The sequence below is a fragment of the Orcinus orca genome, chromosome 17, assembly GCF_937001465.1.
Source record: "Orcinus orca chromosome 17, mOrcOrc1.1, whole genome shotgun sequence".
Taxonomy (NCBI): domain Eukaryota; kingdom Metazoa; phylum Chordata; class Mammalia; order Artiodactyla; family Delphinidae; genus Orcinus; species Orcinus orca.
The window spans coordinates 79,197,986-79,225,817 of record NC_064575.1 but is presented as its reverse complement, the minus strand read 5'-3'; the positions used below and the strand labels follow the sequence as shown (position 1 = coordinate 79,225,817).

Here is a 27,832-nt window from a genome sequence, read left to right as displayed (position 1 = left end):
AGCATCCTGTCTCACCATCCCTGAAGAGAAGGACCAGCTGAAAATTGCTGTTTCAAAACAATCAAGTGTCTTTAGCTGAAAAGTCCCGAGGAAGATCTTACCTCTGCCTCTACATCCCCTTTGCCTTTGTTTCCCCAGGACTGGACAGCGACTTCCTGGCTGTGCTGAGTGACTACCCGTCTCCTGACATCAGCCCCCCGATATTCCGCCGTGGGGAGAAACTGCGTGTGATTTCTGAGTGAGTGAGCATTCCAAAACTTCTACAAAGCCCCCAAAAGAAGAACTCGATTTTGGTGGGGATCATTAGATTTTAGCTATAGCTGTCCATTTCCACATGGGCCCTGGTCCTGTTGTGAGGTGAGAAATTTGGCCCATACAGCAGGCCTTAATGCTTAATCCTCCTTAGTGCTGCCAGTACTCTAGAGCCTTCTATGGCTCCCCATTGCCTGATGGATAAAATTTAATTCCTTAACTTGGCTTTTGAGGTGCTTTATGATCCAACGTCTTCTTATTATGTTGGCCTCATCTCCCAGACACAGACAGGGTTGATATTATATATTAGTGCAGACTCAGAAAGAGGACACAGAGGTCTGAAAAAAACTTCTGATGATAAACAGAAAGGTATTGCCTTCTAGCCTGTTGTCTCTCCATGATTTAAAATAGGCTATAAAAGAAATAGGGGCTCTGAGCACCTTTTATTTAGATCCTCATTGATGTAGACATGTGAAACTATCTTGGTTAAATCTCAGGGTCTATTTCAGCATAGCAAACATTTATTTTAAAAAGCCTCCAACTGTGGAAGATCAGCTGGAAACATCATCTGCTCATCCTTGAAAGGTGGCTATTACCAACTTGTGGGAAGATTTCCTGTTAGCTCAGAATGGGGGAGATACACTTAAAAACTAAATTTTCATAGGGAGAAATTCCAGTTAACACGGCCATTGACAGACCTTAAAAAAGGAACATCCCAATGTATCCCAGGTTAAATCTGATTACTCTCTTCATTCGTTCATTCACTTTGACACTCCCCTATTCACTCTTTTCTATTTGTTCTTGTCCTTCTAGTGAAGGGGGCTGGTGGAAAGCCATTTCCCTTAGCACTGGTCGAGAGAGCTACATTCCTGGAATATGTGTGGCCAGAGTTTACCATGGGTGAGTACATTTCCAAAATAGCATCAATAAAGCATAATCTTTATGCAAGTGACTCAGACATCTGCATAGAGAGATCCCAGCCTGGGACAGTGGAAAGGAAAGTATTGGTTCGAGAGGGTCACTTCTACTCTCAGCTCAGTCCCTAGGGAATGGTGCGACCTTGGGCTAACCTTCCCCTCTCTGAGACTCGATTTCCTCAATAGTAAGACAAATGATGGACCTTGCAGCTCTAATGCGGTGTTCCTGTAGCAATAAGGATTCAGGAACTGTGACCACAGGATGCAGCAGCCAAAAGTCAGTCTAAGTTCAAACCCTGCCTCTGTCACTTACTGGCTGTGTGACAGTGGGCAAGTTGTTCAACATTCTAAGAATCAGTTTCCTTTCCTCACGTGTCAAATAGAGATCATAGTATAGAATGATAGGAATAATAATATATAGTAATGGGACCAAAGTCTAGGGGTGTTAGGAAAATGAGATAGGATAATACATGGAGATCTCTTGAAACCATGCCTGGCATTACCATCAGCACTCAATACGTATTAGCTACATTCTTACCAAATCATATCCAGAACACAGAGAACAGGCTCTGACAAAAATGCTTACATACCCAACCTGACAAAGGGAGAAGTCAAGCAGAAAAGGAGACCCTTTAAATAATCGGGCACAGCAGATGAGAAAGCAAGGACGTTGCTTTCCCCTGCAGTTGTGACATGACGGGTGGCCCTGGTGGCCAGCACATCCAGGCCAGGACAGGTGTGTCTCAGCCCTGCTTCCTTGGTGGGGCCTCACAAAACTTCCTTAACCTCCTTGAGCCACAGTCTCCTCATCTGTCGAGCTACCAAGGCCAGACCTTGGCATATAGGAAGGGAGACGGGAACTCCACTTTCCATTTGAGGGACCCAGAAATAACTTCCTTACAGTCAGAGAAGGACTCTGCATGCCACCTGCTCACCTGGGGAAGCAGAGCAAACTGCCTGAATATTTGAAGCATAGAATTCAGTGCAATTCATTGCAGTGTTACTGATTTTGATGATGAATACCCAAAATTGTCTCTGTGCTTAGGGTGACGAAGCTGAGCGGAGGTGGGGCAGTAGCTACTATGAGAGTTATGTTCTGAAAGAGAAGTGAGTCATGGAACTCTTCTCATCAGCTGTGTGTCATTGATCCATCCATTCACTTAGCAATCGTGCATGGATACCTTCATGTTGAAGATGTGGTGCTGAATGCTGGCAGGGGCAGGGAGTGAGGAACCCAGATGAATAAGATGTAATCCTGACACTATAGCACTTCCAATCTAGCAGATGCAATAAATGTTCTTAAAATATATAACAGGAAGAGAGGCGTTGCAGCATAGCGGTTATGGAATTCGAAAAATGCATCTCAATTCTAGCTCTGTAAGTTGCAACGTGGGTAACTTGGATAAATTACTTAATCGCTCTGACCCGCAGTATCCTCATCGGTGAAAGAGAGATAATACTACCTGTCTTAGGGGGTTGACATGAGGCTTAGATTTCAAGTGCTTAATATGGTATGTGGCCGATAACTAGTATTCATGCATGCCTGTTGTTACTGTCATTGTTTTATTGTCTTCATATTTATAAGTGGAATTTCATGTAAGGACTTGAAAGGATGAATGTCATGTATGCTGCAATAATTAATATGCCATATACTATGGAGACCTAAGGGAATAGTTGAAGTATTTGGCCGAATATGGTGTCATCATGATCTTAGTAACAAAATCTTTCTTGGAGACCAGTACATAAATAAACGGTATGGGATGTTATGCCTGCATGTCTTCTCACACACGGTGCTTCAGGAGCCCTCAGCCAGCCCCGTCAATGGCCCGCTTTCATGCCACAGGGAATGTTAAAGAGTGAGAAACAGCAGAGTGTTAATATTGGTCACAGCATGCACTCATCCAGACGTGTGATTGAAAGCCAGGGCACGTTCATTGAAACAGAGTCAGTTAAAAAAGGATGTACAATTGCTTCCGAGTACACACCAGCCAGCTGCTAACAGCATTTCCTTCCACGCTGAGATCTGGCCCAGCCTGGTCTGAAAAATGAGAAGGGCCCTTCCCTTTAGAACACAGATTCCTTTGTGTCCCGAGCTGCTTTCTAAAGTGTATTCAAAGTGCCCACTCTCCTCTGGAAGGTGAACATTACACTGAAAAGCTGGACTACAGTATTACAACTGCTTTTTTTAATTGTTCAGTGAAAAAAAAGCAAGAAATGTATGGAAATGCATCATGCAATGACAACTGAGTTTAAAATATGTTGAAAAGAGAAGACAAGGAGGAAATAGAATGACTGCAAGGTGGGGCATCACGTGGTGAAATTAGGCACCACCATTTTTTTCTTTTTTCTTTCCTCCCTCTCTCCTTCCCCCCCTCCTTCCTTCCTTCCTTCCTCCCTCCCTCCCTTCCTTCTTTCCTTCCTTTCTCATGTTCATTCATTCATTCACTCACAGATATATACCAAGCTTGATAACCTGGACACAAAGGCAAAACCTCAAACGACAGACACAGTCCCTGCCCCCATGGGTGGAGGAGCCGGGTAGTCAGAGTATCAGGGACATAGACATTAAATAAACTACCAAATAGGTCCCTTATCACATTTTAGGATGCTTTTATATAATACGGAATGGGCACAATGCAGCTGGCATTTGAGAAACAGGATAAGAAAGATGCTTTGTGCATCTCTGTGTCCTAATTATCCAATGTAACACCTGGCTTGCAGTGTGTACTTGGGAATTTTATTTGAAAGATTAAATGAATGAATGAACTGTTGATTGCCTTGCTCTTTTTTTTTTTTTAATTCCAACAGAGGGTTTTATATTAGCTGGACCTGGATCATTTCTGCATCCCTCCTGTCTTTCTTGGGGGAGGGTGTATTCAGGATACTCATGGCTGTCTTTCTTCTCCCCAGCTGGCTGTTTGAGGGGCTGGGCAGAGACAAAGCTGAGGAGCTGCTGCAGCTGCCAGACACGAAGATCGGCTCCTTCATGATCAGGGAGAGTGAGACCAAGAGAGGTGAGCAGCCTCCAATTCATCTTTCCGTACGTGGGTCAGACATGCAGGCTTTGCTCCGGGCTGACTCATTCACTACCTGGCTCAGGTTCCCTCCTCCTATGAGGCATGCAAATCACTCCGGCGCGGTGAGCTCCCAACAGCCCACACACCATCAGTGCGGCCAGCACCGAAGCCGGGGGCAGTGACCTGGGGCGGGGCGGGGGGGGGGGGCGTCGCTGGCGCAGGCTCTGACCCACAGCAGGCCTGGCAGACCTGTTGTGTTCTTACTACACAGCAGACCTTCATTCTTAGTCCTGGCTGTGCCCTACAATGAAATCAGGCAGCTTAGAGAATCGGGACCAGCAGATTCACCATGACCTTCACTGTTTTAATTTTCATACATCCTACGCACTAAATAATTCAGTGAAAAAGAAATAGCCGGGCTTTGTCATGGTTCGAAGCAAGGGTCCCGAACTCTAGTTTGGCCTGCGTGAATTACTAAGAAGTCACCTCTTCTCTCTAAGCCTAAGTTACCTGCTTTATAACATGGGATTAATAATAGGAAAATACTTGGCAGGTGTCTGGAATGGCGTATACACTTAAGCTCGCAGAAGCAAAACATTAATAGCCTGGGCTTACTCAGACTAACTGAGAATTGATATTAACTTCTTAAATATAGAAAATACTTTCAAGGTCTTAGCCTGCTTCCTGTACGTTCGCTATCAAAGAAGAGAAAATGTGGTATGTGAGACTATTTCCCGTGCACTTATTAAGCACCAGAGCTACCTGGTGCCGGATGGAGCCCTCCACCAAAATGGGCACCAGCTTTCCTTTGGGGAAGCAGGGACCACATATATGTGGATTAAAATTTTAAAAAAAGCCAGGAACAGCTTTTCTCTCCAAAACCTGAATAAGCCGGGTAAGAGCAAAAGCAAAGCAAAGGCAAAACTTCCTGTGCAGGTCCCAGGGATCTCCCGAGGCAGGAGACCCAGACTCCGGCATGGCCGGGGCGTGGCGGGGGACGGACCCAGTGTGAGTTGCCAGAGCTGATCTAAAAATAATCAGGCCGAGCTGCGGCCGAGCTGGGGCCCAGGTGGGGGGCCCAGGCCCTGCTCCCTTGGGTATGCAAAGTTCTCTTAAGTTTCCACCTGCTACCCTTGACCTACTCACCATACTTCCAGTCCCTGCTGACATTACCGGAAGACACAGGCTGAACTGACTCACAGGGCGGGCCTGGGACAGAGCGGCGAGGGACGCCCGGCAGAATGCTCGCAGGCCTGCTCTAGGGGGACAAAGGTCCCATCCAGGGCTGCCACTTCCAAGCTGTGTGCCTCAGGCTATTTCACGCAGTGCTCGAGCCTCAGTCTCTCCGTCTATATAGTATTTGAGAACAATACCTCCCAGAGTCTTTCTGAGAATCATCAGAGACGTTGCTATGGAATAGCTCAGTACCCAGCCCAGCACATGCAGCAAAAACTCAGCAAGTACAAGTGCCCCTCCATCTCACTGCTTCGCCAGCCTTTTCACTCCTCGAACCTCAGAAGACAGAGCAGGAAGGACTCTTAAACATGACCTAAGCTCAATTTTCTCACTTTCCATTTGGGGAAGTCGAGGCTAAGAGAGGTAGTGGCGGGTGCTCACCCAAAGTTCTACTCTGATTAACCCATCTTGGGTCATTACTCTCATGGTGCTGAAGGAGACAAAACACATTTCATGTTGCCTAGGAATACTCAGAAAAATGTCTTAACTGCCACAGTTCCTAAATTTCTGAGAACACCAAGCATAAGTCAGAGGCAAAACGGACCAGGAAAAGGGGGCATAACTGTAAGGGCCCCTCAACTGTGTGATGGAGGAAAACGACAGCACAAATACCTTGGAGTGTGAACTTGGGAAAGACTCAAGAATGACCGCAGATCCGGGATGTACAGGATGCAATCCAACTCTAGTCATTTCATTTGGTCTAAGGACCCACAAAAGGATGTGGAAGCCCCCAGAATGGTAACTCACAAAGCAAAGACTTATTCCTTGCATTTGAACACCAGCATTGCAACAAGGTTAATGCAACTGGGCTGCTCAAATACTATGCTCCTGGGGTCTCTAAAGAGTGAGCTACAACCAAGCAGACAGGGTTTGAGCAGCCGTTGCTCAAAACACAAAAGCATGTGTCTGGGTACCACCATCATATCACAAGGCTGAGAAGGTCTCTCTGCCTCAGTGGTGGTGGGCTCCTTAGCTGGCGGCCCTTGGGTGGGGACACATGGAATGCCACTGACTCGTCCTTCACTTCCTGCAGGTTTTTATTCGCTCTCGGTTAGACACCGGCAGGTGAAGCATTACCGCATCTTCCGTCTGCCAAACAACTGGTATTACATTTCCCCAAGACTCACCTTCCAGTGCCTGGAGGACCTGGTGAACCACTATTCTGGTAAGAAACACTCCATTGGGACCAATACATGACGCCCCTCTTTTCTAACTGCCCCTACCCCGGGCACTCAGGCTAGGCTGCACATGGGTCACCAAGACATGCCAGGTGGTTTACTTTGCTCTCTTGCCCATCCTGGCTTCTTCATATGCTCTTTTCTTTTTAATTCAGACTGTAAATTTCAGGCTAAAACAGACTGAATGTGAAGGCTGCCTAAGGAAGTAAAATGCAGCCAACCTCAACTTCACCCCCTCTCTACCTGTAAGTGCAACGAATTAGGATGCCCCTACATTCACAACCACAGACAGTCTGCACTTCCTTAAGTGGACTGTACGCTTGGGCCTCCGGGGCTTTGCTCTGAAATGCCGCTCATTTCCCCTTTTCTGCATGTCAAAATCCTCGTCAACCTTCAAGGCCAACAGGAAGCCACTTCCTTGATGAAGCCCTAAGAGTCAGAAAACTAATGGTCTGTTTTCTCTGCTCTCCTAGCATGTCAGGTGTTTTTCTCCCTAGAACTCTGGGCGTCCTGCCCAGTGACCTAGTTAACTGTGTACTGGTCTGTGTTTCCCAACAAGCTCTTAGACACCAGGGATTATACTTTGTTCATCCATATGTCCTCCCTGGGCCCAGGAGAGAAGTCCAAATGTTTCATGCTGACCAGGATGGGGCGCATCCTCCAGGATGGCGGAAGCAGAGTGGGGTTTGATGGAGGCGATGATACAGTGTGCAGAGTTGGAAGAGGACCTTCGTGTTAGATTGGGAAAGGCCTGAATGCCAGGTCAGGAGTTAGAGTTTTATCCTATGGAAAAGGGAGAAATAGTAAAAAGGTGGCTGCATTTCTAAGAGTTGGCTCTGGAACCTTCTTGTGTTCATATCCCAGATCTGGGCAACCTTGGGCTGGCGGTCCACCTTTGTGCCCACATTTCTCCAGATAAGGCAGGTGCTGACTGTTCCTACCGCGCGGATGCTGTGAGGTCTGCTGAGTTAGAGCACGGAAAGTGCTGACGAGAGCGCCGGCCACTCAGACGTGGGCTCCTGCTATGTGAGCCACTGTTCCCCGGCCAGGAGGGCTCCCTCCTCCCTGCTTCTGCCTTGTGAAAGGGAGGAAGACAGAAGCTGCTTTCCCTTTGTAAGCATCTTCCCCCTTCTGGGCTCAGGATGTCTGACCCCACACCCTGGCTTCTTTAGGATGTGGGATCTTGAAGGGCATTTCAAGGTGAAAGGAGGAGTCCACGGGGCTGGGTTATCACACCTGGCCTGGGAGAAGTGCAGGTCTGGAAGGAGGAATGGCCGCTATGGAAACCCAGGCCCAGGCTCCGGTATGGGCTCCGTGAGACCGTGGGCAAATACCTTCACTTCTCAGAGCCCCGGATCCCCATTCACGGAAGGTGGATGAGAGCAGCGCCCCCTGCAGGTGGTTGTCATGATTATTGAACACGAAGGTGAACGTAACATGTTTATCACAGCCTGGCACGTGGCGGATGCAAAATAAATGATAACAAATATTACTCCCATGATACCCCAACACCTAGCAGCTTAGCTAAAAATGAAAGAGGAAGGGAGTCCTGGAAACAGTCAGCTTTTACTGATCATGAGTCAAACTTGGTTGTGGTATTTGGCTTTTAATAAGAATCTTCTGAGAGGTGTGGTGACCATAAGTTTTGCATAGACAAAAGCAAACATGAAAAGGATGCTGGCCCAGCAAAGATTTTTATGGACCAGGAGGTCCACACGGCTTCCAGGCCGCAGACGCTCGAGGATCTCACGCCAGCGCAGAAGCAGCGCCTTCCAAAAATGCACCCCTGGCCATCGCATCAGCACAGGGATCGCAGTCAGCAGTCACCTCTGCGAATGACTGAAAAGGGTCTGGATGGAGGCCTGAAAGGCTTCCGGTGCCTTCAGGACCTCAAGGTGGGAATAATGTGGCCAATTTACGTCCCACCAGGTTCTTCCTAAAGGCGCAGAATCAGAGAAGATGTGCGCTAAGCGACGTGAACAGACAATTTTGTTTTATGAGTTACTTATATTTACTATCCTGTGCTCTTGGGAAAATTATTTAATATCTCAGAGCCTCAGTTTCTGCATCTATAAAATGGGGATTAAAATGCCTCATAGGATTATTGTTAGGACCAAAAAAAATAATGCCTGTGAACTGGCTGTGATCCTGACCCCAGGGGCCTTGTTTTCTTCATTCCCCAAATGGATGTAACAGTACTGATGGCCCAGAGTAGCTCGGGGTTCCCTGAGCTGGCACATGCCACGCTCGCCCAGCACCGGGCTCAGCCTACGTGCTCAGAAGCGTTCGTCCTCTTCTTCTTTGCCAGAATGTATTTCTCAGCCTAAGTGTTAACCTTGCTAAGGAAGGAGGCTCCCCCGCCTGTGCTATCTCCTGCAGCTGGTTTCTTTTGTCTTTGTGTCTGACTCAGTCTCCTTTGCCTCCTAATCTGGGAGGGCGTTTCAATTTCCAACCTGTGACAGGTAATTATTGCAGATTCACATCCAGTTAAGCTCCCTGTAACCTCAGGGTCCAATCTCACATTTCTCAGTGTGAGCCAGTGTGGGCGGACAGTTGAGTTCACGGGGAAAATCACATGGAGACGCAGCATTGTTGACTGCCACCCTCTGACAGGCTGGGCTGGCTTCTTCAGCTACCATTACCTTTTGTTCTTCGGCAAGGACACCCCAAGAGCTGCATCAATAAGCTGGGAGGTGGAGCCTGCCTTAGGGGCGATGAGCTTCCTAAACCCTGGTGATTTATGTGCTCGGGGCTGGGGTGGCGTTGTCCTGAGAGGCCAGTGGCAGCTCACATCCTTGGCCACCTCATCTCCCCCAGGACGTGAGACCCACTGCGCTCTTCGGCCTCAATAGGGCCGCACAGAATCTCCTCCGTCTGTAAGAACACCTGAGCCCAGCAGGCTCGAGTCTTTCTCATGATGTCGTGGGCTACGGGAAGGCTTTGAAGAGACGGAGGCTCTACCTTAAAGCTCCTGGAAAGATGGGGCACCATGGAAACTCAGCTATGTCCTACTAGCAGAGGGATAAGAGGAAAGGATTTATTTAATTTTCATCCTCTTTGTATCTAGGGTAGAGAAGACAGATGTTTCTTTTTTCTTCGTCCATTTTCTCCATTTGCCTTTTATCTTTTTTCTCCTCCTATTTCTGTATCTTTTATCCTTTTTGTTCTGTCTTTGCTTCTTCCCCTCCCTCCCTCTCTCTACCTCACTCCCTCCTTCTCTCTCCATCTTCCCCCCTCCCTTCCTTCCTCCCTTCCTTCCTTCCTTCCTTCCTCCCTCCCTCCCTCCTCCCTCTCTCTCCCCCTTCCTTTCTGTCTTCTTTCCTTGTTTCCTTTATCTCCCTTTCTTCCTAAAGATGCATTAGCCCCACCCATGCTGTACTGAGCCCCTTCTGTGTGCTGTGGGGGAACACACATTGCACACATCTCCCCCACCGCCGCGCACACAGGAGGCTCACCTGAAGCGGATGGCCCTGCACCTTGCTGTGAAACCACTGAGTCTGGGCCCTCATGCGAGTGCTCTGCCAGCTGTTCTCTCTTGGTAGCACAGTCCCCTCATCCAACAATTGAGGAAACAGGTTCAGAGAGGGTCAAGGTGATTCACTACCTGGGCGGAGCTGAAACTCAAACCCAAGTTTGGTGGATTCTGGATCCTAAACCCTTTTCTTTACTTGTGTCAAGCCAAGCACGGTGTGTACCCAGGACACGTTAATATTTCTTCAACAGGTGGGCACGTGACTCTCAGCCCCTCTCAGATCTCAGCCTCCATTCCCCCTTGTGAATATCCAGGACCCCGCACCTCACACTGGCCGGGGCATCCCACAGTCGCTGACTGGTTCTCTGCTTCCCTCCTCAGAGGTGGCCGACGGCCTCTGCTGTGTGCTGACCACGCCCTGCCTCACTCAGACCACGGATGCCCCAGCAGTGAGGGCCCCCGACGCACCTGTCACCTTGCGCCAGAAGACCTTCGACTGGAAGAGGGCGTCCAGGTGTGTGTCTGCGTGTGTGTGAGTGTGTGTGTGTGTGTGTGTGTCCTCCATGAACGAACGTGTAAGCCCCAAACCAGCACGTGAGCCTGGCACATGAACACCATGGCCAGTTACCGCTGGCCCTGCTAAACCCTCGCTCTGAGCAGATGCAGACCCCAGGAATCCCACTGTCCCCTGGGAGGCAGACCCAGCCTCAGGCCTCATGCCCCGGGTGGCATGGCCCTAGCAACTCCCCGCCATGGCCTCAGTCCCCGCAGTTGTGCAAACATTTATTGAGCCCTCCTTTGGTGTTAGCTGAATATTTTCTAGCTGAACGATACCATCTTGCTTTTTTCTAATTGTTAGTATCCTAACAATTAGAGAATAACACACAAATCAATCTTGTACAAATTTAATATTACTGTAAACTTAATCTTGAAGGTAAACATACAAGCAAAATCCTAAGGCCACTTCATTTTTTTAAGGGAAAAAAAAATCTTCCCTTATTTGTTCTATTTGATTGTCAGCTATTGCATTTTTAGGGGTATCTGTAGTTGGAATTATCTGTAGTTGGGGTTATCGTATTAATTAAACACCGATCCAGACATCCCATTGGCAAATTCAAAGAAAATCAGTCATCAGAATTGCCTGGGAAATGAATAAAACAGCTCCTCCTTGTAAATATCATGAAGAATATTCATTAAAATTTATAGTTGGAAGTTTTAGCCATCCAAGGAAATGGCAGTTCAGAGAGGTTGAGTGATTTCTCCAAGATTACACAGCCGCAAATGCAAGAAGCAGAATTAGAATGTTAGATATATATTAACCAGGCTCTTCATTTGTTTTTCTACCTTTTCTCATTCTTTTGTCCTCCATCCCACTATGTCCCTCTCTTTTGCCCCTTTCTCTGTCCACTTTCTGCCCACTCGCAGACGGCAAGATGACCCGGAGGGGGCTGAGAACCCACTCAGTGTGGATGAGTCCCTTTTCAGCTACGGCCTTCGGGAAAGCATCGCCTCCTACCTGTCCCTGACCGGGGATGACAGCACCTCCTTCGATCGAAAGAAGAAAAGCGTCTCTTTGATGTACAGTGGAAGCAAAAGAAAGAGCTCTTTCTTCTCGTCAACGCCGTACTTTGAAGACTAGCCCGAGAACAGACACCATGGTGTTTGCACAAAGTAACAGAGGTTCAAACTGTCACCTGGGATCTTGCAGAAAGGCACGGTTTCCTGGTCCCCGGGGAACCCCACATCTTCCAGAAGCCAAGAGAAGCCACATGGAGAATTGAACTCTCATCTTCTCTATCTGCGTCATGACAAAGGGAACCCCTCTCTGGCATTTGATCAGGCACATTGCAAAATGTGGACTCCTGGCATCTTCAGGCGAGGGTTCAGAAGAGCCCTGCGTGTGTGCATGTGCACGCCACATTTGTGGGAAAGACAAAGATGCTCTCTCACAGGAACGTGCCCAACCAAGGACCACTCTCCAACACACCGCCCAGGTGGACTCACTCTGAGGTCCCTGAAGAAAACCTCTGAATGAGATAAGCCTGAGAAGAAGATGAGCCAGAAACTGTGGCCTGGCAGAAAGTCTGGGTTTGCAAATTGATCTCCTGCATTGAACTTTTGTAACCAATCTGTAAAGAGACCTCTGGGATATGGCTCCTCTCTTTTTAAGGGAGTTCAGTGACACTAAATGCTAACCTTCCTTACGAGCCCTGAATGGGGAGATCCCTTTGGGCTTCTCGTTCCAAAGCTACGTGTGCAGAAGTCAGATGGCCTCCCTACTTCTGCTGAGACCACGAGTAATGGGGGAGGGGGGCGGCTGCTGACAGTGAAAGCGCGAGGGCAGGCCTGGCACTGCGCAAGATTTCATGAGGTCGCCGACCACAGCTCACAGCACAGGAAGAGCTTCCCTGGGGTGCTGAGATTCTTGTCTATATTAATGCATCAATTACTCATTCATGACAGTGACTGCCAGAAGCGGCACTGTGTTAAGTTCTGTGTAAGGTGTCAGGTCAAAAATATGTATATGTGTGTGTGTGTGTGTGTGTGTGTGTATATATACATAGAGAGAGAGAGAGAGAGAGAGAGAGAGAGCGAGCGGGAGGGGCCCCAGCAGTGTAGACAGGGAGAAAAGTGTATAAACAAATATTGTGAAAGGGGGCTGTAGAAGCAGAAATCAGCTCACAGCTTTGGGTGGGAGTGGGGTCAGGTGAGGGTGACCCAGGAGCTCATGTTTCAGCTGGATCTTTAAACAGTGGAACGGTTGGTTGGACTGGGTAAGTGAGAATGGTTGGATTTTTTGAAAAAAGGAAACTGATAAGTTCTAAAGGAATAACGCATCCAGTATCTTATTCTAAAACGAGTCTGGCAGCCACAGGAATAAAAATGCTCAGCTCTAGAAAAGATGGGAATTGGAGTGGCTTAATTCTGTCAAACATAATTCTAAGAGACGAAAGAGAAAACATAGCAAAGTTCTAGAGCAGAAGAAGCCTTTATCTCCAGATCCTGTTAGGAAGGGGGCTGCAGATGTCGCCGTGACGCATTTTCCCAGTTGCAAAGGGATTCAGGGGGAGGAGGGGCACTGCCAACAGGAAAGGTTTGTCTGTCCAGTATATATGCATTCTGTCCATCTGAGATCACTGCGCTGGTGGTGTGTGCACACGCGCTTACATGATTTTCTGTATCATCAGATTCCAGTGTGTTTATCCAAGAAGACACTTGTGGTTTCCTCAACATTCCCCAAAGGCTGTTTCTATAGAGCCAGCCAATGTATGGGAAATGAATGTAGCTCTGGGGACCTCGGCTTCCGCCATAAGGCAGGGTGACCTGGTGAACACCTGTGTATACAGCGTCTTCTGTATTGTTTTCTGTTGTGATTCACGTGGTTGGAACATTTGGGGAATAGGCGGAGGGATTTCTAAGTGGGAAGCATTACGCTTTGCTAAATCATGTATGTATTCCTGATTAAAATAAACCTAATGAATATTTAATTCTTGGAAAGTGGGGAGAGCTTCCTGGGTGAGGCTGGTGGGTGGTTCGTCTAGAAGCTCTGTGGGTTTCGAATTTTCAAATAAACTTGCAGCTGGAGAGAGAGGAGACCAGGGAACACGAGACGAACCCGCATTGGTTAGTATCTTGGTTTCTTCTTGAGGTGCAGCCTTAAGAAACCAGGGTTTTATGACTTTTGAGGGTGCCTCATCCAACTTGAAGGTGGATGTCCAGGGATCAAGGGAGAGAACAATTTCTTAGCAATTGTTATGAAAATTTTGTCTCACCTACACATCCCTGCAAATTACTTTTGATACCTCTGCTATTTGTTCTTCCAAGAGTTTCTTTCTACAAATATGTTTTTGGACACCTATTAAATACCAGACACTGTCCTGGGTGCTGGGGTCATTGCAGTAAAACCAGAGGAGGTCCCCGCGGGGCGGAGCCGGGAGATGTGCCCTTCCTTCCCCACGTCAGCAGGGGTGGCTCTCCTCTCCTTCGTCCCCTCCCCGCAGTCTGCAATCCCTGGCAGCCCAGGCTCAGCCCTGCAGATGACAGCAAGGCCCTGGGATGACAGACAAACACCTAGAAGGAAGCCGGCCCCCGAGAGATCACGAGATACCTGTACTCCACACTTGGGGAAACATTATGGGAAAGAGGAAAAAAAAGAAACGCATTTGTTATTTAAGCTACTTTTGTGATGGGTCTCCTTGTTAGAGCAGGTGAGTATTTGCTCCAAAGCGCACAGAAATAAACCCGCCATGATTTGCAGATAATGAGATAACTTCATAGAAAATCCAATGGAAACAACAGACAAAGTATTAGAGGCGGTAAGAAAGCTCGCCAAATGCGGAACCAACTTCTTCCGCTACACCCGTATTTACCAACTGGAAAGTAAAATAGAAAACACGAAACCATTTATGTAGGGTCTCGCCTCAAAATAACTTCGCAAAACTTTTATGGAGAAAAGTTCAAAACTCTATGAGAAGACGTAAGGAGACAAAAATACTATGTTCCTGGTTATGGGGTTAAACTGATCCATGGATATAAGAACTAACATCCTAAAAACATAGATATTTTTCTGAAATGATTTGAAAAATTACATGAAACTACAATCCAATTCCCATCCGGAATATTTTTAAAAATCCGTAAACTTATTCTAGAATATATATGGAAGCATCAAAGCCTGTGAATAGCTAGGCCAGTTTTGATTAAGGGAAGCAATGGGGCGAGGGCTCCCACTGGGAGGTCTGTATGAAAACAGGAAAAATCAGTGCTCTGGGACCAAGCCAGCATCCCCTGCTCTCCACCACTGCTGGTTTAATGGACTCAGCATGGTCTCAGGTGCCCTCTTTGAACCAGGAGCTGAGCTAAGTGCTAAGGCCGTACTAAGAGCTACTAAGAGCATAAATCACGTACCCAATCAAGCACCGAGTCACAGTAGAAATGGAATAAGATGTGTTAGAAAAGTTAACAAATGGAAAACAAGTCGGAATTCCTAAAAATCGCTACGTAGAAGTCTCTTCCCCGCCGTGAGATGCTTTCTGTTTTAGAGCTGGAGGAAGCCTTAGAGGCCCAATTCTGCTGAGCCCTGAAGGGTGGAGTGATTGTCCAGGTGGAAAACAGGATGTGCTGACCACAGAAGAGCCTGGAAAGATCTAGAGGAAGGCACCGCATTTTCTAGGAATGGTGGCAGAGCTGCTGAGCCTGGACTGTAGGGCTCATGTGGGAAAGGAGACCGGAAAATTTAGCTTGAGGCCAGTTTCTGAGGCCTGGAGTTCACTCAGAGGAATGCAAAATTGGGGCAATGTCAAAGGAAAGCAATGGAAATTTCTTCTGGGTCCTGAGAATCACAGCACAGAGGACATGACCTCCTCTGCCTTCTCTTAAAACTGGCCAAGGGGTCAGCGCCACAGAATTCAGGCTTGCAATATGGCTCCCCTCTTCCTTTTTCAAGCTGGCCCCCAGGGCAGGTGAAACACTCGGGATCTGCTTTTGCCTGGAGTTGCCTTCGCTTGGCATGGGACATGGGGGAGCTCGGGTTCCTTGAGTTCCCACAGTGTGCAGGGCACTTTACAGACCTTGTATCATGACTGCGTGAGCCCGTAGGAGACAGAATTAATCACACCTATTTTATCCATGAAGAAGGCAGTGGTAAAGTGTTTCACCCAAGGCCAGCATCTTAACTCAGGCTTGTCTGACCCTAGGCCTGCACTCTTCCTCTGACACATTGAGACCCCGAATGAGTCACAGGCTCTTGGAGGAGCCTCACAGTGTAGAAGAACACAGGGTTTGGCTTCAGCTTCCAACCCCTAATGCAGCTCCTTCTTTACTGTGTGTTCTTTAGCGGGTCACTAAACATCTCTGAGCCTTGGCTTTATTTTGTCTAGATTAGAAATAAAATAAATGTCCCTGGCAAATTAATGTGAGGAATCTATGAGGTAATATATTCGAAGTGACTTATGGTCCCAAACATGCTAAACAAATAAATATAAGTTATTAATTATCACAGGAGTCTGTTTCGTCCAAATTTCAACAGTTCTGGTCCCAAGATTTGTAGAAAGACTGAAGATTTTATCCAAGAATATAGCACCAACTCACATTCATTCCCCCAAACATCTGTTGGTAGAGAGCACACTGAAGAACTGCTAATATCTTGAAGTATTTTAATTCTCTCATTCCCAAATAATTTCACAGGCATCCCCCCAAACTGCAGGGAGCAGTTGTAAAGGCTACCTCCACATGACTAAAACAGATGGAGGGATTATTCTTAAATACACTACCATTTGCTAAAACAGATTAGTTTTTGAAATTCCCTAAACATCGAAACCCTCCAGAACTTTCAAAAGGAAAATTCTGCCTTCTGGGCGCACTGGAAGGTATTTTTGGTGTCCTCTGGGTCCCACTCAGTGTCTGGCTTCTGAGCAGGCCCTGGGGGCATCAACGCAGCCCTTCAGGATCAACTCAAAGTCAGGAAGGTCTGCTTTCAATACCAGGAACTGAAAGATGTTTGTACTCAGGCCTCCTGACACTCAGATGCACCAAGCATGAAGGGACAGATTGAAGAAAACCTGATGCAAAGGACGAGAAACACAAGGAAGAGGTGGGAAGGCAAGAAGTGGACTAGCCTGTGGGTCCCTTGACACCCCCCCTCCCAGGCTCATGAGCTCCTTTACTGCCCGGATGTTAATCACGGAGCATCGACCCTAAGACAGCAGTGCTGGGTGCCCCGGGCTCTGTGGAGAGCCAGGCATCCCCGGCTGTCCTGGAGATGACAGTCTTGTAAGAGAGACATACATGGCAGTAGGAGCAATTATGTACCGGTGGGGAAGCAGGAGAGATGCCGTACGAGATTTACGGATGGCATCAGCCATAGGAAGAGGGCCTGGTTCGAGGCTGGAAAGTCTGGAAGTAGCCCCTGAAAGACGAGTAGGGAGGGCAAAGAGGAAGACGGGAGAAAAGGAATCCACGCACAGGAAACTACCAGTAAGAGGCAGGAACTAGTGCAGGGACCCTTCAAGGAGTACTAGAAGGCTCCCGTGGCTGAAGGGGAGAGATGAAGTGGCAGGAGGCCCTGCTCCTTGGCAGGGACAGCAATGATGTTGATCCCGCCTCCGTTGTGCCCAAACAGTGACACTTCTCCACCCTGCTTATGATCACAGGTTTGGATCCTGGGAAGGCTGGAGAGAGCTAGATGTGGTTTGATGGCCTTAGAATCGCCAGCAGGTCCATGGCACTGGCCTCAGTGGTTCTCCTTCGTACCTTCCTTTGGGTCACTCAGTAGTCTCCTCATTGCTTTCTCTTCCTCTAGCACTGCCCCTCTTACACGCATCCTCCGCCAAGCTCTAGAAGTCTTCCTGAAGGCGAGTCTAAGCAAGTTTCCCACCTGCCTAAAACCCTCTGATGGCATGAGAGTGTTCATAGCAGCACTATTTCCAGTAGCCAAAAGGGGGAAGCAACCCAAACATCAATCAATAGATGAATGGATAAACAAAATGTGCTGTACACATACAACGGAATATCATTCAGCCCTAAAAAGGAATGAAATTCCGACGCATGCTACAACGTGGACGAAGCTTGAGGACACTATGCTAAGTGAAGTAAGCCAGTTACAAAAGGACAGATCTTCTAGGATTCCACTAACATGAGGTAAATTCATATTAGAGTGGGCAAATTCACAGACACAGAAAGTAGAGTAGCAGTTGCCAGGGGCTGGGAGGAAAGGAGAATGGGGAGTTAGCGTTTGACAGGTACAGAGTCTCTGTTTAGGATGATGAACAAGTACTGGTGACAGTTCATGCTGATGGTTGCACTACATTGAAATGTACTCAATGCCAGTGAATTGTACACTTAGTACTGGTTAAAACGGAAAACCAAACCAGCAAACACACAAAAGACGCTGAAGGCTCCCATGCACTCAGGATAACACCCGAGGCGTTTACTGCAGGCTGGCTGCTCTCTGCCTCCACACCACTGTCCACGCAGACCCGGTCCTCCAGCTGCACTGCATGATGGGCAGACCCCAGCAAAGAGCCAAACTTTCCCTTGGTGCTAGGACTCTGGTTACGTGCCTACACAGCCTTCAACATCAGCTGGCACAGTCTCTCTCTCAGGAGGCATTCTGGGACATTCTCTCTTTCCCCTGAGTTTTGTTGGGAGCGTCTCTCTGAGCTGCTCTAAGACGCTCTTTTAAATATCTGCTTTAAATGTTTGTCACCTCTTTCTCCAGTAAACTACAAGCTTCCTGAGAACTAGGTTGTGTATTATTTAGCATGGCACTTCCAAAAAGGAGCATAGTACCTGGCACCAGTTGGACATTCAATAACATTAGAAGCTCATCAGTGACACAATAGCCATCAGAGCATATGCTGTGGTCAACAGGTTGTTTCCTCCATCATAATTATTTCATCACTATCAACATTCTCATGCCATCATCATCACCATCAACATCACCATCACCAACATCACCATCATCAACACCATCATCATCACCATCATCACCATCATCACCATCACCATCAACACCACCATCATCACCATCATCACCATCATCATCATCATAATCATCATCATCATCACTCAGCAGGTACTTCAGACCATCCAGTGGAATCCTGAGTGTTATGTTCTATTCTTTGCCTTCACTCACCAGTCAGCAACAAAGTTGGCCAAACCTTTGTTGCTCTGTGACAGATCCAGCTGCCCTCCACTGCTTTAATTGCTATTAAACCCTAATGAGGCACTCCCAGGAAATAGAAACTCTTCCCCGTCTAGAATTATTAACATTTTAGATGTGAGTGGACAGCAGCCAGGGGAGCCCTGCAGCATCCGGGCTCACGTGAACACGGAAAGATGGCCATGGGCAGGACACCCACTCAGAACAAAGGATAAAGCAAGTCCAAGCAATTGAAGCCAACTGGGGCAAGGAGGGACCACCTTCAGCAAGACTGAAGGCAGAGCAGGCGACTCACCATCAGCATGGCTCTCCGGAAGAGTCTGGAGTCTGTGGCCCTAGTGGTTAGAAGGTGGACGCTGGCCACGTCGGCTCCGCCACGGTCTGCTGCCAGTGTCACGCGCTGAGGGTCCCCACCAAACGCTCCGATGTGGGTCTGCACCCAGGTCAGAGCCACCACCTGGTCCAGCAGCCCCCAGTTGCCGCTCAACTCGCCGGACCCTTCAGAAAGAGGAAAGCCTTCAGCACTCTGCGATTCTGCAACCTGGGATGTAACCATCCTCGTGTTGTGTAAGCCAGGCACGGGGTGCCGGTGGGGGGCCTGGGCTCCTGCCCGCATAGGTCTGGACTGTGGTTTCCCAATATAGTGGGGCAGTGGGAAGAGCCTGGCCTCCGGAACCAGGCCCATCCGGCCCGGATTCTCGCTTCAGCTAGGAGACTGCAGACGTGTCCCTCCACCTCTGTGGGCCACGGCCACCCCATCTCGCCCCACTGCCCGTGAGGAGGGCGGCTTCTCAGATGAGAGGCATTGCACGTTCAGACCCCAGGCTTGGCGCATCCGACGAGAAGGAGCTGAATTTCCGGCCCCCCATCTCCCCCCACTGCCCGTGACTCTCCGTGTCTCCTGCCCCCCGATGATGGCCAGGCCCGGCTGAGACTCTCGGTCCCACCTCTTCCCACTACCTTCCATGACCTTCGCAGCAGCGGCAGAGCTGCGATTCAAGTTTCTTACATTGTTTGTTTGTTGTTGATTGTCATTTGATCCTGTTGCTTGTTTCCAAAGCACACACCTTTTGACTACAGTCATGTATATGACCACATATGCAGCACTCAGTTGAGTCCATCTCTCTTTTATTCATAGAATTCAGTAAATATGTATCAAAAGCTCAGCATGTTGTTTTAAGTCGAATGATTCAGATACAAAGGAACCATACAGCCAACACGTGCTCTTCCCCTTGGCATTTGGGACACGCCGTGCCCAGGCCCTTCGGGCGTCCTCTGAATTCAACGGCCCCTCTTAGTCTACACCGCTAACTGCCCTGAAACACCAAGCCTGCTCTGGTTTGAGCCGAGGTTCATGCCCTTCGTCTCTGGCTTCTTTCCAGGAAACCCCAGCAGAACCCGTGGCTCCAACCACCGCCTATGTGCAAAGACTCTCGGGACTGTGTCCGCAGCCCAGGGCACTCTCCCAGGCCTGGGCCCCTCGAGTTCCCCCAGGAGGCTGTCTCACAGGCACCTCAAGTCCATTCAGGGAATTGATTCTAAGTCTCCTGAGCGCTCCCACCGGCGGCCTCGGCAGAGTTTCTTACCTTCTCCTTCAAGTGCGGCACCGCCCACCCTGCTCCTGCACGGCCTCGCGGGAGTCTCCCCGACTCCTCCTTCGACCGTGTCCCCCTCCTCCCCAGCCGCTGCAGGCTCTCCCGCCACTGACTGCCACCCCCTTTCCTCCACGCTTCTCCTTGGCCTCCTGTATCCACACATTCCTCCCTACAGTGAATTCTCCATGGCGCATGCAGAGTGGTCTTCTAAACTTAGAATCTTGATTATCTCTCTCTCTGACACACACACACACACACACACCCTGCCCCATCCTATGTAAAATGTCCCCTCTCATCCCATGGTCCTTAGGACACCATTTCAGTTCTTCTATCACATTCAAAGCCCCCCGGGACCGGGCCATCCATCTCTCAGGCCACATCTCCCTTTGTCTCCCCACTGTTCTGTGCTGCAACCAGCCAGGCTTCCCCTCAGAGGCTCAAACACACCAGCCCCACCCTCCCCCATGCCTGTGCTTGCACATGTGATTTCCTCCACCCAGAGCTGTGCCCTCTCCCCTTGACCTTCTCTAACTCCCTCCTCTGGCCCAGTCATCCTCCAAGTCTTAGCTACACCATCAGCTCATAGGCAGCCCTCAGGGGAAGTGAGGGGCCCCTTTCAAAGCATTTGTCACCACTGGCTCCCCTGCTAGACTCTACCCCCCATGAAAACCAGAAGCACGGAGTAGGTCCTTATGAAATGTTAGGTAAATGAAATGACTACAGTTATTATGAACACGATTCAACGTCAAGTGAAAAACTATCAGAAAGAACCCATATTCCCAAATAGAAAACCAGAAAGACCTTGCATCCGATTCCCCAAAATGGTGTTCACAAAGCTGACGAGAACACCAGCTCAGTGGACATAACGGTACGAATTACTCTTCCAGCTGGGGAGACACTCAGAATTTCTTCAAATGCATTTCATGTTCTGGGTTTAGTGAAGCCATTGGCACCATCCTCTCTGCGGACTTTTCTGGATTACATGCACATTCCATTGGTTAGGATGAGTGCTTTTGTTTCCAAGGTCTGAGGGAGGGCAGGAAAGCCGGGCACCAGCTGAGCAGGACCCGGTCTGGGAAGTGACGCCCACGGCCTGCATTTCTAGTGACAACAGGGAGGGACGCCACTGTCCCTGACTCTCACTCCCCATGTACCAGCTTCCCACTTACAGTGCTGACATTCTGGGGTCTACAGACCCCTAGGATGTCAGAGATGAGGGTGCATTCAGGAGGCAAGTCCGAACTGGGCTTCACCTCACGCCAGGTGCTGTGCTGGGTAGTGCAGAGAGCAAGATAGACAAGATCCTGGCCCTCGAAGCAGACGCCCTCCAGGACGTGCACACGAAGCAGCCACCTCGCTGCTCTGAGATGGTCTAATCCAACCCTTTCCTCCCCTGGTGGAACGAGACTTGAGAGGGGAAGAGTCTGTTGAGATGCAAGAAGCAAATTCGAGATCAAGTTGGCACTTAAATCCAATGCACACTCAGAGCCCTTCGTCCTAGCATTCAATCCAATTCAACAAACGCTTGTCCAAAAAATCTATGGTGTGCAAGGCACTATGTTATTTTCATTAAAAAATTTAAGTACTCTATTTATGGAACTTTCTCTGCTCAGAAGCCTTCATAACTCCCTCATTCCTGCCGCATCAAGTCTAACTCCTTCCTGGCTTTTCAGCTCCTCTAAGATTGACTTCAGCCCATCTGAACAGTCTGGGTCCCTTCACTTTCTAACACCTGCCCTTGTCCAGCCATCGGCGTCTGCTCATCACCTGTGTTCATTGCCCTGCAGTCTGGCCTTGGTTGAGCTCCATTCTCTTTATCCTCTGGGACTCCGTCTCACCTGGCTCAGCCCCGCCGCAAACACATAGCGTGCAGTGCTGCTGGGGGTGTGAAACTGGACAGGGCTGCTCTCTGCTGGCCAGGCGTGTACAGTCCAGGAGGGAGACGGGTGTGAGAGGAAGGTGTCCGGACAGCGTGATGGCGCTCCTCCCCATCTGCCTCACGCCGCCCTGATGGGCCCCCCCAGCTCCACGCTCCCACCTCTCTGGTCAGAACACACCAGCAAACATTCGTCTGTTCCCTCACTGTCTAACCGGCTCTTGCTAGCTCATCTGATTTCTTCATCTGTCCCTCTAAAGCTCCTTAGCTGGGCTCACAGTGGGTTCTCCCCCAGCTCTTGTTGATGGCCATCAATAGAAGGCATCATGGTGTGTGGGCTTAGCAGGCAGGTTATGGAGCCAGACGAGCTGGGCACAGGTCCCAACACCTACTAGCTGTGCGGGGCCCTGGACAAGTTACTTAATGTGACTTGACTTTCCCTGTCTGTAAAATGGAATAATAATAGTACCAACCTCAATAGGTTGTTATGATGATTGAATTTGTTAATATCCGTAAAAGGAACAGAACAGTGCGATGCCTGGCATAAAGCACTCTGGAATTTGTTTGGTTTTTCTTAAACAAAATGAAACAGGTTTAGGTCCCAGCATTATCTCACAGGTGCCCTTTGCACGGTCTGCCTTGTCTTTAGTAGCAAAAATTACATCTGTGACGGGGGCAGGACCCTGTGCCTGTTTTTCTGGTTAGGATGGTGAGCAGACCCCCTCAGAGGGGAGGCTCCAAGCGCCCCAGGGAGGACGGGGTGATGGGTGTGTTACGTGTCTGGCCTTCGGTCTGTCTCCCTGGCCAAAGCCCACTTCCTCTGCTCCCACACCCTGCAGGGCGCCCGCGAGCCACGGCCGACCCACTCCTCTGATCCTGCACGCCACTGGCCTGGGTTGCCCTTGCTGCATTGCTTTACCAGAGAGAGAAGGATAATCACTGTGCCCCACGGCCCTGGGGTCTGTCCCACCGGCAGGGTCCAGGCTGGGAGAGGGCCTCCCTGGCCCATCATCAACCCCCTCACTTCCTTCCCAATTGCTCTTCATCAGGAATCGTGCTCCTTTTAAGTACTGCTGGGTTTCTCGCAGAGAACACGAGTTTGTCTGGTCGGCCGCAGGCCTGGCGTGAGCTGCTGTTTTCAGCTTCCTCCCATCCCTTTCTTAATGTGCCTCTGGAGTCTGGAGCTCTTGGGGGATTATCTTCACTCTGGGCTACAATAGCAGATGCTGCACACATTTATCACATGAGACGATGTACATGAAGCAGCAGGTTGGCCTAACTCAGTAAATGCCATGGGCTGCAGTTGCTGGTGGCCAGATGCAGGGCCGGGACATGGCTGCAGCAGAGCCCTGGCTTGGAGAGGCCCTGCCAGGGAAAGGAAAGGGGCATTAGCCCCCGGGAGCCCCTGCAAGGTACCAGCAAGGTTCCCGGTGTTTGCCTTCACATGCTTGATCTCCTGAGAGACGGGCAGCCTGGGATGGGATGGGACGCTGAGGGAGGGACCGAGGGACCCCCCCAGAGCCCCTGAGCCCCATGGAGCGAGGAGCTGCCCCTGGACCTTGCTCTTCTCGGGTGCGAATCCTGTACACTGTGCAGGACACCAGTCTGGGGCTGGCACTTGAAGTCGCCCAGCTCTTTCCAGACCTGTCCTGAACCACAGTTTCCAACTATTTAAAATGGAAAGGAGGAGGGATGAGTCGGTGGAGCTCAGGCAAGTCTCAGGGCGGGCGGTGAAACTATTCTGTATGATTGGTGGACACGCGTCATGATGTTTGTCAAAACCCACAGAATGTACAACACAAAGAGTGAGCCCTGCTGTAGAGTATGGACTTTAGTCAATACTAACATACCACTATGGGCTCATGGAGTGTAACAAGTGTGTGGCACCAATGCGGGACCTTAACAGGGGAAACTGAGGCAGGGGAGGATGCAGCATATGGGAACTCTGTAATTTATGCTCAAATTATTCTGTAAACTTAAAGTCATCTAGATAATGAAATCCATTACATATATGTATTTTTTTCTTTTCTTTTTTTCTTTTTTTTTTCGGCTGCGCCACTCATCTTGTGAGATCTTAGTTCCCTGACCAGGGACTGAACCTGCGCCCTCGGCAGTGTAAGCGCCGAGTCCTAACCACTGGACCGCCAGGGAATTCCCTATATATTTTTTTTCATGGGAAAGGGATGATGTATTTGTGTTGGAAGTTTATTGGGGGCTTAGCTGAATCGCACACCTGCTCTTTTCTCCCTCTGCTGTGAGTGCGCACCTTCTCCGCCTGGAACCTTGCCGTGGGACGCCCAGTGTCTGGCGGGAGGTGGTCGTCTGCAGCCAGGAGCCTGTGTGTGTGTCCTAGAGCTGCTGCCCCTCCACCCACCGGCCCTGGCGGCCACTCTCTGGGTCTCAGTTTCTTGATTGACTGATGGCTCCCCTAGGGGCTGAACTGCAAGGAGCTCCAGGTAAGAGATGCTAAAGCTCTGGAATGTGGGAAGTACCAGGAGGTCTCCAGAATAAAGCAAAGAAAAGCTGCCTGAGCCTAAATGAATTAAAACACTGATCCTGGGCTTCCCTGGTGGCGCAGTGGTTGAGAGTCCACCTGCCGATGCAGGGGACACGGGTTCGTGCCCCGGTCCGGGAAGATCCCACATGCCGCGGAACGGCTGGGCCCGTGAGCCATGGCTGCTGAGCCTGCGCGTCCGGAGCCTGTGCTCCACAACGGGAGAGGCCACAGCAGTGAGAGACCCGCGTACCGCAAAAAAACAAACAAACAAACAAAAAAACCCCCAAAAAACACTGATCCTCTCTGTACACAGAAGAATGAGGAATCTGTAGGGCATTTCTAAACACCAAGGGAGAGTAAACTATTTTTTAAAATGATACCTATTCTCAATCTTTAACATTAACTGCTAAGTATTGTTCTTTCTTCTTTCTTCCTCTGTATCCCCTGTCTCCTACATTTATTTTTTTAATTAATTTTTATTGGAGTATAGTTGCTTTACGGTATCACATTAGTTTCTGCTGTACAGCAAAGTGAATCAGTTATACGTATATATATATCCCCATTTTTTAAAAAATAGCTTACCCTTACATGAATCATATATCATATATGTTATATAAGCACTATATATAAAGCACGAGAAAAAAGCAAACATGTTAACCCACCACCCAGCTTAAGAAACAGAACAAACACCCAAATTCTTGAGAGGACCCTTACACAGACAACACACGTAAACAGGAAGGCAAACACCATGGAAACTCCTGGAACCCCAGTTTTAAATGTGCAACTTTAAGGGGAAGCAATTCTCTTTGAGGAGTTTTCTTTTCTTTGGGGGGGAGAGGGAGTGGCACACATAACTTTTCCAGACATGTCAACTTTAGATAGCTGGGGTTTTTTTCAGTTTTAAAAGAGATTATATTTGTGAAACAACTAAGTTAACATTTTTCTCCTTTCCCTATTTCCTTGAACACTCAAGTTATATGTTAAAGATACTTTAAAACTGTCCTGAATTAAAAGAGATTGTGAAAGTTGCGAAAACAACAACAACAACAATAAAACCGAAAACATCGAGGGAGCAAGCTACCATTTCTTCTTAGTGCTTCATCCACGGGATTCAATGCCCAGTGTGACATTAAATTTAACTCACGGCTGCGGGGCATAAAGTCCCTTAACCTCTCTGAGCCTCGTCGTTTCCTCTATGACATGACCGCACAGGGCTGACCTCGCAAAGGTGCCTGGAGACTGAAATGACATCACCCAGAAAAGATGTCTGGTAGAGATGGGTGCTGGGTGAGGGTAACTCTCCTTCTCTCTTGCTGACAGCTTTGCTTTAAGCACAAGGAACAGGCAGTGTTGCAAGTCAGGAGTGAGAAGGTGTGGGTGTTCTGGAAGAGTTCCGACCCCAGACTCTGCCTCGCCGGCAGCAGAAATGAGTTTCCCTTCCAGGAAGCCCACAGAATTCTCCATAAGATCACAGCCCATGAAATCATAATCCCCGCCCCCTCACGGAAGGATGGCATATGGAAATTCGCTCTCTTGTGTCTGGAAACACTCTGAGCCAGAGTCAGCCGTGTCTGTGAAATGCTCCACCTGAGCGGGTCCCACAGGCTGGGTTCTGAGTTTCACCATCTCTTTAGAGAAAGGAGCTCCTGATTTAACAGATTGTCAGTCGTGTGTTTGAAAAGAGGAAAGAAAACCTGGGCAGGGCATTCAGTGCTCCAGCAGCTGCCCCTGCACCACTGAAGGAAAGTCTGGAATCTGGTCATCATCCACATTCCCCTCATTGGCACCTGGTCGCATGTTGCCTTAACTTGTTGCCTGTTTCATGTTTGTCGTGCAGACGAAGAATCTTCTTTATGACACTCAAGGCCTCCTGCCACGTGGTCCACCCAGCCCTCATTCCCCAGCACTGCCTGGCTTCTGCTCACGCAGGATGCCTGCTCCACTCGGCCACATTCTGGAGGAGTCCGTCATTCCCACCAGGCTACCTCCCACCCACCCAGCCATACTCAGCAGGCAAGACATTCCAGGTCTTAAATGAGATCCCCAGAGAACAGAGATGCTGCTAGGTGCCTGTCCCTGAGGACTCCTAAAGCCCATCACAGCCTCTAAAGTCCCTTCACATGTAGCATATCACTGGAGCCTCACAGTGACTTTGGAAGTTGGGTAAAATTATTCCCATTTTACAGAGGAGAAAACTGAGACTTGGAGAAAGGAAGGGTTTTATCCAAGGTCACACCGACAACCCTTGGCTCTTCAGATTCCCAGACCAGCGTGTCTGCCCTCTGCCACGTCTGCCTGTCAAACAACTGCCCTACCACTGGGGGTTGGGGTGGGGGGGTGGGGAGATGGAGGAAGAGACATGGGTGGATGACGCTGGGATTGGTCCAAGCCTCAATTCTGCCCTGTGGGCTGGTGGGGAAGGTGGAGGGCATAACCAGAGTGATAAAGGCATCTGTGACTGGAAAGGGGACAGGCCGGATGTTCACAAGCGATCTGGAATTCGAGGTGAATCAGAAATCATTGTCTATGCAGCCCTCACTCCAGTAAATGGCTTCCTGAGGGCCCAAGAGCTCTAATCCACGCCTTAGAGTCTCCAGGGCAGGTCGACCCTGGTGATGAATCCTGGCTCTGCTCCTTCCTGACCACGTGAGCTTCAGCAAGGGTCTAGCCCTCTGGGGTCTCGGTACACACACGCGCACACACAGATACATCACAAGATAAAACGTACTTGGAACAGCTTCAGACACATGATAAGTGTAATCAGTAGTAACTGTGACTCTCATCTATGGGCATCAGCATGGCTGGAGGGTCTCGTGAACGCACTGGTCATACCACTCCCTGCTCAGCGGGCTGGAGGAGGGCTGCGGGCTGGGAAGAATGGGGCTTGGGGAAGAAAGGACTAAATGCACACAAAGAACACACCCGGCTCAGGAGGTCAGCGGTCCCCACCAACGCCAGCAACTCACCGGAACTCAGGAAGCCAAAGACGCCCACTCGGTAGCTGGCAGTGACCACGATGAGGTTGCCAACGGCAGCCAAGAAGGAGCCGTCCACGGCCGGCTGGCCCCCGCTGGCCCTGCCCTCTGCGGCGTTGTGGAGGAACACCAGCACAGACACGTTGGGGGCCTGTAGG

General features: G+C 49.3%; 2 protein-coding genes across 8 annotated transcripts in view; one reads left to right on the top strand and one right to left on the bottom strand.

The window, feature by feature from the left end:
* The window catches only part of SLA (Src like adaptor), a 62,918-nt gene extending 49,358 nt beyond the window's left edge, over positions 1-13,560 (top strand). For all 3 annotated transcript variants that reach the window (XM_012531438.3, XM_033419762.2, XM_012531439.3), the window contains 6 exons: positions 139-238; positions 1,066-1,152; positions 4,080-4,183; positions 6,456-6,587; positions 10,454-10,586; positions 11,498-13,560. In XM_012531438.3, coding sequence (XP_012386892.1) covers positions 139-238; positions 1,066-1,152; positions 4,080-4,183; positions 6,456-6,587; positions 10,454-10,586; positions 11,498-11,711 — 770 coding nt within the window. In that variant the 3' untranslated portion in view covers positions 11,712-13,560. The remainder of the gene's footprint in view (positions 1-138; positions 239-1,065; positions 1,153-4,079; positions 4,184-6,455; positions 6,588-10,453; positions 10,587-11,497) is intronic.
* TG (thyroglobulin) overlaps positions 1-27,832 on the bottom strand; it is a 249,366-nt gene that overhangs the window by 77,660 nt on the left and 143,874 nt on the right. For all 5 annotated transcript variants that reach the window (XR_007472514.1, XM_049700310.1, XM_049700307.1 and 2 more), the window contains 2 exons: positions 27,666-27,825; positions 19,027-19,229 (listed from right to left, as the gene is read on the bottom strand). Coding sequence is in view for 4 of the 5 variants with exons in the window: in XM_049700310.1 (XP_049556267.1) it covers positions 19,027-19,229; positions 27,666-27,825 (363 nt within the window). In the remaining variant the exon portion in view is untranslated. The remainder of the gene's footprint in view (positions 1-19,026; positions 19,230-27,665; positions 27,826-27,832) is intronic.